The sequence below is a fragment of the Apium graveolens genome, chromosome 4 (assembly GCF_009905375.1).
Source record: "Apium graveolens cultivar Ventura chromosome 4, ASM990537v1, whole genome shotgun sequence".
Taxonomy (NCBI): Eukaryota; Viridiplantae; Streptophyta; class Magnoliopsida; order Apiales; family Apiaceae; genus Apium; species Apium graveolens.
In genome coordinates this window covers 225349917-225362005 of record NC_133650.1, presented here as the reverse complement: position 1 = coordinate 225362005, position 12089 = coordinate 225349917, and the positions used below count along the sequence as shown (strand labels likewise).

Genomic DNA, 12089 nt, shown 5'->3' with positions numbered 1-12089 from the left:
AAAATCATAAGGTTTGCAGTATATGAAAAAAAGTATTAATAATTAAAATACAAAAAAATAAACACTCTTACGTGCAAAATGATTCCCCAATTTATTTACATATATTCTGGAAAAAAATAAAAAGATGGAAAAAAAACAAAAATGAGAGAGAGAGAGAGAGAGAGAAGGCTAGTAAAACAGTAAGAATAAATCTGTACTAGTATTAAACATCGATCACTACTCAATTGCACCAACGCCTTCGATCATCGTTGCCACTACAACCCCCCGGTAATTTCCTAATCTCTTCTCTTTCTTCATCATTTTGTATATACACACACGCATACGCATACGCATACGCATCTAGAAATTCACCACGCTTAATTCCTTCTGTGCATTACATTTCTCTACGTATACATACACCATCATCATCACCACGCTAGATTCCTTTTATCTCTAAATTTCTCATCAATTGTATTTCTTTTATCATGTATAAAAGTGTGTGTGTGTTAGAGAGAGCCAAGTTGTTTTACACTTTGTATAATACAATTAAAGTTCCGGAACACAAATTTCACTGTTCTAAAAATCGGTTTAAGCGGTTAAGGATACATGATTAGTACATGTTTCTAATTTATTTATTTTTATCAAAATTTTATTACTAAATCAATTTCAAATATCTCGATTTTTTAATTTTCGTATATTTTAAAAACGCTTCGTATGTAATTTTTCTTGATTTGTTGTAATGTTCTTGATTGGCTTTTGGTTCGCACTACCTGTAAGAATAAATTTATTAAAATAGAAATTTTTGTTGATAGGTAGTTATATTTGATGGCTCCTATAACGATTCGAAAGGCGATTGGAGCAGTTAAAGATCAAACAAGCATTGGCATTGCAAAAGTTGTTGGCAATGTTGCACCAGACCTCGAGGTTTTAATTGTTAAGGCAACTAGCCATGATGATGAGCCTGCTGATGATAAGTATACAAGGGATATTGTAAATCTCATGTCTTGCTCTAAAGGGTATGTTAATGCTTGTGTTTTTGCTATTTCTAAGAGGTTGAGTAAAACACGTGATTGGATTGTGGCTGTTAAAGCTTTGATGCTTGTACATAAATTGTTGGTTGTTGGGACTCCATTGTTTGGGGAGGAGCTTATTCATGCAAGTCGAAAGGGGACAAGGGTGTTGAATATGTCAGATTTTCGTGATGAAGCACATTCATATTCTTGGGATCATGTGGGGTTTGTCAAGAGCTATGCTTTATACTTAGATCAGAAGATTGATTTTTCCATTTACGAGAGAAGCTTGAGTGGTGTGGATGATAAGAATCCAGAGTTCGGGGTGGATTATGGTCATGGGATGAACAAATGGCCAAGGTCTTATGGTGATCAGGATGAAACTGTGGTGCTTGGAGTTGGGGAAAAGGGGAGGCTACTTAGGGAAATGAAAACAGAGAAGATTTCACAGAGGTTGAATCAGTTGCTTCGCCTTCTTGATCGGTTTTTAGCTTGTAGACCAAATGGGGCTGCGAAGGATAGCAGGATTATACTTGTTGCAGTATATTCACTTGTGAAGGAGAGTTTTAAGCTTTATGTTGATTTATGTGAGGTGCTGCACGTTTTGCTGGACAGGTTTTCAGATCTGGAATATGAAGATTGTCTCAAAAGTTTTGATACATATGTCGGAGCTGCAAAAATGATCGAAGAGCTTGTGGGATTCTATAGTTGGTGTAAGGATACAGGAATTGCAAGATCTTCAGAGTACCCTGAACTGCAGGAGATTGCTGATAAACTTATGGAGAAACTTGAGGGGTTCTTGAGGGGAAGGGCAGTAACGAGAAATAGCAGAGAGAAGACAAGAGGAGTTAATACGCTAGTAATAAAAGAGGAGGAGAAGTTAACTGATCTTGGTGAAATGAAAGCACTCCCTCCGACGAAGGACTATAATTCACCCACACCTCAGCCTCTGCTTCAGGCCCAGCCAAAGCCACAGACTCAACAGACAACTGAAGACCTGGTGAATTTGAAGGATGATGCAACGTCAGTTGAAGTTCAAGGCAACAAACTGGCATTAACTTTGTTTTCTGAAACCCCTGCTGTAAATGCAGATGGTTCGTGGGAAGTATTCCATTCAGATGGAGAGCCTGGAATAACTTCAGCATGGCAAACACCAGCTGCTGAGATAGGTAAGGCTGATTGGGAGTTGACCTTGGTGGAGACAGCCAGCAATCTTTCTAAGCAAAAGGCTGACATGGGAGGCGGTATAGATTCACTATTGTTGAGTGGCATGTATGATCAAGGTGCAGTGAAACAGCACGTTATTAATGCCCAGCTAATTGTTGGGAGCGCGAGCAGTGTGACACTTCCTAGAATAGGCAAGGGCTCAGCACCAGTGCTGGCATTGCCTGCTCCTGATGGAACTGTTCAAGTAGTTGGAAATCAAGATCCTTTCGCAGCATCACTAGTGGTTCCACCACCATCTTATGTTCAGATGGCAGACATGGAGATGAAACAACATTTGCTTGTGCAGGAACAACAGCTTTGGCAGCAGTTTGCGAACAGTGGGATGCAAGGCCAAGTAGGTTCAGCTAATGCTACTGGTGGAACTACTGGTTGTTACAATGGCACTGGGCAGCCAGGAGGTTATTATCACCACACTCCTTACTGAATTGTATGAAGGAGAAATTGTTTTATGTTCTTGACTCAGTAATGTCCAGGGTTTTACTATTTTGCATATTATCCGGGTATAACAGATCATTTTGACTCTGAATTATGGATATTTTACAATAATGGTTCTTGGTGAAATCAGTTTACCTTGCTGGCAGAATTTTAATTTACTATAGTTTAACATCGTAACAAGATATCATATTTTCTGCTCCTGTTGCTTGAAGGCCATTAATCACTTGAATAAGCAAAGGTTTGGCTTTACTGCCCATTTCATTCAAAAAGATCCTATAAACTGGTGCTCTACCTCGGTTTTTTTCCTCTTCCCTCCAAACTCCATTTATCTCCTCAAGTAGTGTTCACCATTCATCTTACCATTCAATTCTTCCCAACCAAACGAAGCACAGGCCTCTATTAGAAATTGTTCTTGTATGAGCTTAGGTACCTGAGGATAATGTTACATCCAACAAGGCAACAAACATTTATTTTATATGATTGGAAATTGGATTATTCATTTATCCGCATGAATATTGATCAGCTTATCTTCTGAAAAACCATGACTTTTCATGTTCAGCAATAAGCTATGGATATACAGTCTTAATACTTCAAATCTGACAAATATAACAATTAAAAAGTATGCACAGCTTAATGACCAACTAAAGAATATGCACAGCCCAATGCTTAGTGAGGCCTATACGTATTGGCATTGCCATCCAAGTAAAGTACTATTTAATTACCAAGACCCTATATGCATAAACACACAAGGACCTAGTATAGGACCCAGATATATACACATATATAATTCAAAATCATTTAAATCTGAAACTACAGTTGCAGCAAAATTTCCCATTTGATCCTTGCTCGACTCCAATCACTGGATTTGGTGGAAAAGTCAGTCACCTCCAACTAAGACTTGTGTTGCAACCCTCTTCAGCGATTCATATGCTTTCTTTAGATCAGATTCAGTGTGAGCAGCAGAGACAAAATATTTAATCCCAAGAGGCAAATTGCATTTATCAAGTGTAGATCTTTTTGAAGTTGTTACAAAGATATTCTCTTCCTTCAATAACTGCACATGCAAATGTGTTTAAATAATTAGGAAAGAATATTGTAGTTTAAATCAAAAGAATCTCATGACAACTTACTCGATCAACAACATCTTCAAGCAACTGTTGGTCACTCTTCTGTGAACCAGTTGATTTCTTTAGCCTGAGATAAACAATGGGAGATTGTTTATCACTGGCAATCTCAAGACCCCGTATCTCTGACAGTCCTGAAAATGCTTGAAATATAAGAAACCAAAGTGATGACAGGGTTTAAAGAATATTAAATTGTTATATCCTATAGTATTGCTCAACACAAAGCAATATGTAATGTACTTAATTGCATCTATAAATATTTTTATAACGAGTAACTAAAACCTTCATGTAGTATGCTTATATTTTTCTTCAAGTTTGTAATCAGTTGAGGACTGTCTTCCAGGATATTGATAGCTGTAATTGCAGCACTTGCTAGGTACGGAGGTAACGAAGCTGAGAAGACATACCCAGAACTACTGAGCCGCTGTCAAATATTTATAAAAACATCAGGGAACTAAAGCTAGAGAGTGTACAGCCATTGACTTCATCTATACATTACAAAATAAAGCACCATTTTGCAATTCTACTGGATAAATTTCTCTTTAAGCAAAAGTACTTTCTAAAGGAAGTGGGTAAAACATTTCTCCATACTTGGTGGTCAATCACTCTAGCACTCCCTGTGCAGAATCCGCCTTCTGTAGCCAAAGCATTTCCCATGGCAGCCATCACAATATCAATCTTCTCAATCTATAATATAATTCCATCATAAAACCACAATAGATATTGAAAGTAAGTAATTAAACTATAAGCATCTCAGAAACATACCGAAACCCGGCAATGTTCAGTTAAACCTCTACCAGAACTACCCAGCACGCCAATTGAGTTGCTCTCATCTAACAATACGCGGAATAAATATTTTTCTTTGAGTCTGATAATTTCTTCAAGAGGAGCAATTTGACCAGAATTCTGCACATTGGCCAAGGGAAATTATAATATAATGCCTTTTTTCCGAACATGAACTTCCCTATGAAATCAATAAGAGGAAAAAAGAAAGATTCTGATGCAAGATCCATATTTATTTTTCCAGGTGAAGTAAAACTTAACAAGTATTAACAAAAGAAAGCCAATTTCAGGGCTTTGGACGAAGTGATGGCCAGTGATATCTTTTCGCATCTTTCACACTACAAAAGCTGGATTACATGCGTTACCTGTACTTTGTAATTACCTCTAACTACATAAGCTAATCATATCTCAACTACATGATTGAAATAATTAGCTTTCAGCAATATACTATAGTGGTACTAACCCGAGCATTGAATTCAACTTTAAGAATTATTAACATGATAACTGGTAAAATCATATATAAAGTTATTTAAAATAAATAAGTAAAGCAATATAATTTGTTTTTCTTGTAGCTCACAGGTCTAACTAGTGTCTGTAAGATGTTTATATAGATTTATTTGAGCAAGAATTATTTTTTTGAATAATAATAATAATAATAATAATAATAATGATGATGATGGTGACGACGACTAAAAAAAATTAAAAAATCAAAATAAAAAGGTGAACTTGCTAATAAAAATGTTAGCTGACAGCTAGCACATGATGAAATTAAAATTTATAATTAATATATGTATATATAAGGGTAATCTCCAAGGTTGAAAATAAGGTTTCATGGAAATCGTTTTAAAAATTATTGAAGTTCAGCATTTATAGTTTTACGTTGCAGTAGTAAAAATTAAAAAAAAAACCTGAAACCAAAAAAAAACCTAAATATATTGACTAAAGAAAAAGATGAAACCAGACCCCATTTCAAATGGACTCGATGAAACAGCTGAGCTTCGAAAGCTTTCAAACACCACCAAGTTATTAATGTTAGCAACAACATTTCAATTGACTCATTATGGCATTGCATCTGTCTAGCAAATAAAAAATCTCATTTTTGGGGTTAAATGGCATTTTGGTCACTCAAAAATTGCAATTTGGTCATCCAACTCAAAAAAATTTCAGTCACATCGTTGTACTCTTAAAAAATTTCATTCAGACTGTTAAAAAATTGACGGAATGATGACTATGCTTGGTGACTTGGCTTAAATAATTCCACCATGGCATATACTACCAGCTGAAGCGGCATTTTGGTCACTCAACTATCTCGAAACTTGAAATTTGGTCATCACACTGAAGAAAATTTCATTCACGTCATGACCATTACGTCCAATAAAAACTGAAGAAAAAAATTGGACGAAGAGCTCTCCTACAAAACCTCTTTACAGCAAATATATTATCAATAATGTTTTCACTCACAAAAACTTTATCCTTATCAATCTATTATCATTTTATATATCTTTAGGTCATTTTGGTAAAGCCCATCAAATATTTGATTAACTTTTCCAAAATGACTTGAAGATATATAAAATGAGAAGAAATTAACAAGGATTAAATTTTTGGGGTGAAATCATTGATGTTGTATTTTTAATGGACGTATGCTTAGTGACCTGAATGAAACTTTATTCAGTTTAATGACCATATTGCAAGTATTGAGTCAGTTGAGTGACCAAAACGTCGTTTCAAATGACTGCACATGCCAAGGTGGATTTATTTAAGCTAAGTCACCAAGTTTAGTCAGCAGTCCGTCAATTTTAAACGGAAAATAACGGCAAGTGACCTGAATGAAAATTTTTAAGAATAAAATGATGTGACAAAAAGTTTTTTGAGTTGGATGACCTTGTTGTAAGTTTCGAGTCAATTGAGTGATCAAAACGCCAATTAACGCTCACATTTGGACACTCAACAACAAATGGAAGTATTTAAAAACTTCACAGGCTGTGAATTTCATTGATACTAGACTGTCACAAGTATCGTACATGTATAATCTGTCAAAAGTACTGCAGAGATCATAAATTCAAGATACTGTAAGTTACATCGATCATTATATATTATACGCCGTCAATTGACTTGGGGAAGTCAAAATAATACATTTTGGTGAAGTAGATAGTGTCATCTACAGTGCCAGACCATCACAGTGCATATTTAACTCCGAATAGAAGTAAAGTAATGACGAAATCATGTAGCCTTTTAACATCTAACATACTGCGTCTAGTTACAAGCTTTATCACGATAATCTATACTAGAACACCTAAACTGCATATCTCAAGACAAGCCACTTTGCATAATTAGGAAATCTCCATTCCTTGAAAAATTAGGGTATTATGTTTGCTTTTGAGGAAATATAAATCATTATGTAAGAAAGAGGAAAAAGACAAGGGAAATTCAGCAAGAAAGTAAAACTCTATAAAGTTGGTACCATCTTAATATAATAGCTCTGGAACAAAATAAACCAGAATCAATAGAATCATGAAAGTTACCTGATATACAGCTTCGACAACAATGTAGCGCCTTAGCTTCTTTGCTCGCTTATTATCACGGGTGACTTTCTCTAGAGTATTTTGTAAAGACACCATGTTGTTATGCTTGAAGTATATGATAGTACTTCTAGAAAGGAATAGGCCATTTTGTATTCCCCAGTTGACACCTTCATCACTGATAGAGTAACAAATAAGGTTACGATACACAACATAACACACACCCACACACATATGAATATTGTAATCAGTGATATTTTCTGCTTAATGAAGTGTACATTATGTTGTGTACAATTCGTGGCAAACTACTTTAGGATTGATACTTATGAATTCAGTTTTGTATGTACTCACGCAATCACGATGTCTCCTTTCTTACAAAATGCTGGAATCGCGCTAAACAAGGTGGAAAGTCCATACGAGTATAAAATGGAATCAGGGGTTCCCAAAAACTCGGCTATTTTGGCCTCGCAATCAAGGTGAACATCTACAGAAACCAAAGTTTTCAGAGTTCTTTCATGTGAACTGAAGGGGGATTTATAAAAAATAACAACTTAAATATCGATATTTTTGAATGTGATATCATATATATCCACATGATCCTTCATCTGAATAGTTTCACATAGCGGGAACCACCAGAGAAGATCATGCAGTCCTTACAAGCTTGTGACACAGTTGAGTATCAAAGCATACCAATCGTTCCATAGAAGCCACGAGGACCGCAAGAACCAACACCATATTTCTCCAGTGATGAAGTACAGGAATCCTAACACGAGTAAATGCTTTAGTAATTTACTCAACACAACGCAATATACAGATATTAATAATCAGTATGGGTTCTCACAAGTAACTTTTCATGCCCAACAAATCCAAGGTAATTTGCAGAAGCAAAATTCACGACCTCTTTACCGTTGATCACTGTATGTGTCTCAGCAGCACTGCATGAGAAGAAAGTTCAAGACTACAGATTCATTTGAAAAAAAAAAAAAATCACTGCCAGATACATCTTGGTGCAATCAGGTGCTACAATACAACTAAAACATATTCAATCTAAAGCATATCTGTATGAGGTGATGTTCACTGATATAGCTGCAAAACCAATACAACTCCAAAAGCATGAATGCCATTGCCAGCTTATGTATTCACTCAAAAAATTGGCACCACTCTTGCCCGATAAAAATTAACACGTGAGACCCAGTTACAGGATCTGAAGGATTATTACATTGTTATTTTGACATATTCTAAGATAGAGGTGTGCTACTCCATTTTATCAACCAACTCCATTGATAATAATTCAGACCCCATATTTGAAAATAAAAAAATTATGATTAAGTATATAATTTCTCGTCTGCACAATCTACTAATATATAGAAGTAATTGACAATTTGATTCAGTAAACTAATCTGAATCCAGACCCTCTATGGTCCGATATATCTCCTATACAGAAACATGCACGGCCTTGTGCCTATGTGCATGTGTGTCATACAAAACCACTTTCAAGCACGTACAGGTATCTTTTTAGGCGCGTATTAGGAGATAGAGGATCCAGGTTTGCCTAATATCAACAGGGGATGGATATAGGTCCTAGACTAGGCATAAACCTAAGACTTGTATTATAATTTAGAATTAAAGAACAATGCATGGTAGAGAAAAAAGAAATGCTACCATTACCTTTCCAGAACCGGTGGCTCAAGTTTCATATCTTCAGTTATAGGTGGAATGAGGGATTCGGGAACCCATTCATCACACAGCTCATCAATTTCCTGTAAGTGATTTTTTCATCAGACTGCTCCTACTTGCCATAAAATTAAATTAAGGTGAGGGCTTTACCTTATTCGTCAATGGTCGCTTAGGTGGCTTGTAACTTTTCTGGGAAAGTAGGAAGATAATAACTACTAACAGAAGACCCTCTACAAACAGATGCCCTGCAATTATATATATAGGCATACATTATAACAGAAGCCTATCAAATATCTCAAGAAAGGAGCCAAATTCCATTCATTTTCTATGATCTGGGAGCATACCTCCAATGTGCACTCCGAAGACAACAGTTCGAGCAGAAGGAGCATCAATTGCAAATATTAACCAGTTGGATGCAGATTTTACCATATTCATTACAGCTTCCTTCGTTGTATTCCATATCGAAATTTGTCTTGCATCCATTGCTTCAACCAGCATATCCCGCAGATTTTTTCGAATGAAATATTTCCCTACTAGGTACACAAAGATATAACATTATGGAATATGTACGGAACAACCTAATTCATACGTTATCAGTTAAAGAAGTTTGGTAGTTCTCCTACAAGGCCGAGATCAAAGATTGACAGGAAATCTATTTTGCATAGAGTATTTGGATTATATTTTGCTGGAGCAAATTATAAATAATGCAAAACGGTCCTACTGAACATGTGCATTTAAAGCACTGTGACCAACAAGTTTGATCTCAAGTAGTACCCTGACCCTCAAAATTCTTCCTTCAAAGTACGGGATAAAATACAATTACGAGCAAAACATCCATTACAATTAAATTGTTGAAGGTTTTAGTAGTATAATTTATTAGATCCTACAGCATTAAGATTACCCTTTTCCGGCCAGCTGTGACTCATATGTCCAGTCAATGTCGACTGCCAGTCAAATAAATTCTTGAGTCTAGAAACTAAGAGCGGGTCCTTAAAACATAAAAAATAGCAAGTCACCTTAAATTGATTTGAAGTTACGAACTATGACAGTCTTCAAGTGTAACACCTCAAGTACAAGGGCTTATAAAGGCATTCAACCTTAATCAAATTTACGGTAAGGGATGTTACAATCACTCACTGAATTTCAAATTCCAATTAAAATCTATCTACATCCTAAATTATAAGTAAAATAACAAGCAAACAAGCAAACAATTATTTTAAAAAAAAATGAAACAGGGGTGCAAGTGCAACTAATCGTCTTGCTCTAATTCAACAAAGGACAAAATAACAAAAAAGATTAGAGATTTAGACAAGTATACATATGTAGTAACTAAGTTACATACAGTCATCCGAGGTAAGAAAATCAATAGAAGGGTAGATAAATTATGATTCTCTTATAGAAATGACTAGCTTAATTTGAATCTTTTGATAATAGTATTAGTAACATCAAACATGTGATGTGTGTAATAAAATGAAAGAATTGAAATTGAATCAACATCAATCAAACATATCCAAATACGAATCGTGAGTAATAGTTGTATTCATGCAAACACACAGATACATACATGTATAACAAAAAGTAGATCAAACAAATCAAAAATCAAGAAAAACAAGATAATAATGAAGAATAGACATACCAGAAAGAAGCGGGGGTTCAAAGTGGTGTTTTGTAATGAAATGAGATGGAGATCCCTAGGCTAGGCTTGGCTTGGCTGTGCTTTCAATGAATTTATCATGTGATAGTTTCCAAGAATCTACAAAGGTTGTACTGTTATACTGGTCAAGTGTTCATATTGTTAATTGCCAAAATAACAAATATATTCCAATTTCTAAAATTCCAAATTTGAGTTTTATTATTAATTTTTTCATAACTTGTCGAGTTTTATTTTCATACCAGGTAGATGAATTTTTAAAGGTCGAAAATTATCTTTTTTATTAGATGGATTTTTCAATTAAATGTCTTCATCAATGAAGGTCTATTGCATGTATCATAACGAGACTAAGTCATATCGACAATTCTAAGATTTCGTTGTATGATAGTCTAAATTTGTATTTTGTATATATTACTTGAGTCTGTAAAAATCTGTGAACAGTTTAAAGCCTAAGAATAAACTCTGGAAGAAAATCAATAAGATCATGCCTCGGAGAAAAGGTGAAGAAACTTGGAGTTGAATAAATTTGTTTTAGGAAAAATGTTCTAAGTCAAGATATCTACAAGTCACAGATCAAGTCATATAGAAAAGTCAATCGAAAACTCCAGAATGACTTATCGAGAAGTCCAAATTGGCTTAGAGAGAAGTCTCAGAGATATCAACAAGTCAAATGAAGATATGAAAATTGGAGATATCGACAAGTCAATCTCTCATTAGAGATCTCAGAGATATCTACAAGTCAAAATGTATATAGAAATTCTGAGATATCGACAAGTCATTTTGCATATAGAGAATTCAAAGATATCGACAAGTTAAAATGAAAATATGAAGATTGGAGATATCGACAAGTCAATTTCTCATTAGAGATCTCAGGGATATCGACAAGTCAATTTCTCATTAGAGATCTAAGAGATATCGACAAGTCAAAATGTTTATAGAGATCTCAGAGATATCGATAAGTCATTTCTACATGCATAGTTTTGGAGACCTCGACAAGCCAAGTTCACTTATAGAGAACTCAGGGACCTCGACAAGTCAAGGACATTTATAGAGAACTAAGAGATCTCGATAAGCCATTATACTTATCGAGATGTCAGTTCTCTATACAACAAACTGGAGATCTCGATATGAACATCAAGTACAAAGTGCAGACAAGTTAAATATTCAAGATTATTAATCAACAAACGATCTAATCACTTAGATTGAAAAGTCTACAAAAGCAGCTTGAAAAGTGCAAGATCAAGAGTCAAGATTAACTGACAAAGGAAAGTCACAGACCTACACGATTTGTAAAGATTCACTAAGCCTGAAATGGAAAGTTTTAGAGATAACTTAAAGTAGGGTTTAGTACATCTTATTACATGCTGTGTAAAACTATGTTTACTAATCTATAAAGTAAACACTGGTCCTTTATTTTAGTTGTAACAAACAGATCTAGATTTTCTTGTAACCCTCTCAAGATAGAAGCTGAGTTCTTTACCTACAAAAGAACCCATAAATTTGTAGCAAAACATACTTAATTTTAATACAAAGTTAAGTGAGTTTTGAAAATATTGTATTTGTTGTGCATGCTTTATTATTTCTGTTAAACACAATATCTCTACAAATTAATCTGCTTTGTTCACCATCCACAATAAATTGAAAAAGGCTAAAATATCCAAAACACATTCACCCCCCCCCCCCC

General features: G+C 34.9%; 2 protein-coding genes across 4 annotated transcripts; one reads left to right on the top strand and one right to left on the bottom strand.

Annotated features, from left to right (window-relative positions):
• Positions 1-136: 136 nt before the first annotated feature.
• Positions 137-2780, top strand: LOC141720658 (putative clathrin assembly protein At4g32285). 2 transcript variants are annotated; one of them, XM_074523192.1, is made up of 2 exons: positions 137-267; positions 792-2780. In XM_074523192.1, exon 2 carries the CDS (start codon positions 805-807, stop codon positions 2638-2640), a length of 1836 nt encoding a protein of 611 aa, XP_074379293.1. In that variant the 5' UTR covers positions 137-267; positions 792-804; the 3' UTR covers positions 2641-2780. The 2 variants fall into 2 exon arrangements, with proteins under 2 accessions (XP_074379293.1, XP_074379294.1); XM_074523193.1 differs by having other exon boundaries at positions 161-267; positions 796-2780.
• Positions 2781-3226: 446 nt separating this feature from the next.
• Positions 3227-10548, bottom strand: LOC141720659 (long chain base biosynthesis protein 1-like). 2 transcript variants are annotated; one of them, XM_074523194.1, is made up of 13 exons: positions 10391-10548; positions 9099-9287; positions 8905-8999; positions 8746-8837; positions 7919-8012; positions 7768-7840; positions 7429-7561; positions 7081-7255; positions 4541-4681; positions 4367-4462; positions 4058-4199; positions 3782-3909; positions 3227-3705 (listed from the first exon to the last, which is right to left on the bottom strand). In XM_074523194.1, the coding sequence occupies exons 2-13, from the start codon at positions 9250-9252 to the stop codon at positions 3529-3531; spliced, it is 1500 nt and encodes a 499-aa protein (XP_074379295.1). In that variant the 5' UTR covers positions 9253-9287; positions 10391-10548; the 3' UTR covers positions 3227-3528. The 2 variants fall into 2 exon arrangements, with proteins under 2 accessions (XP_074379295.1, XP_074379296.1); XM_074523195.1 differs by having other exon boundaries at positions 9099-9284; positions 10391-10546.
• Positions 10549-12089: the final 1541 nt, after the last annotated feature.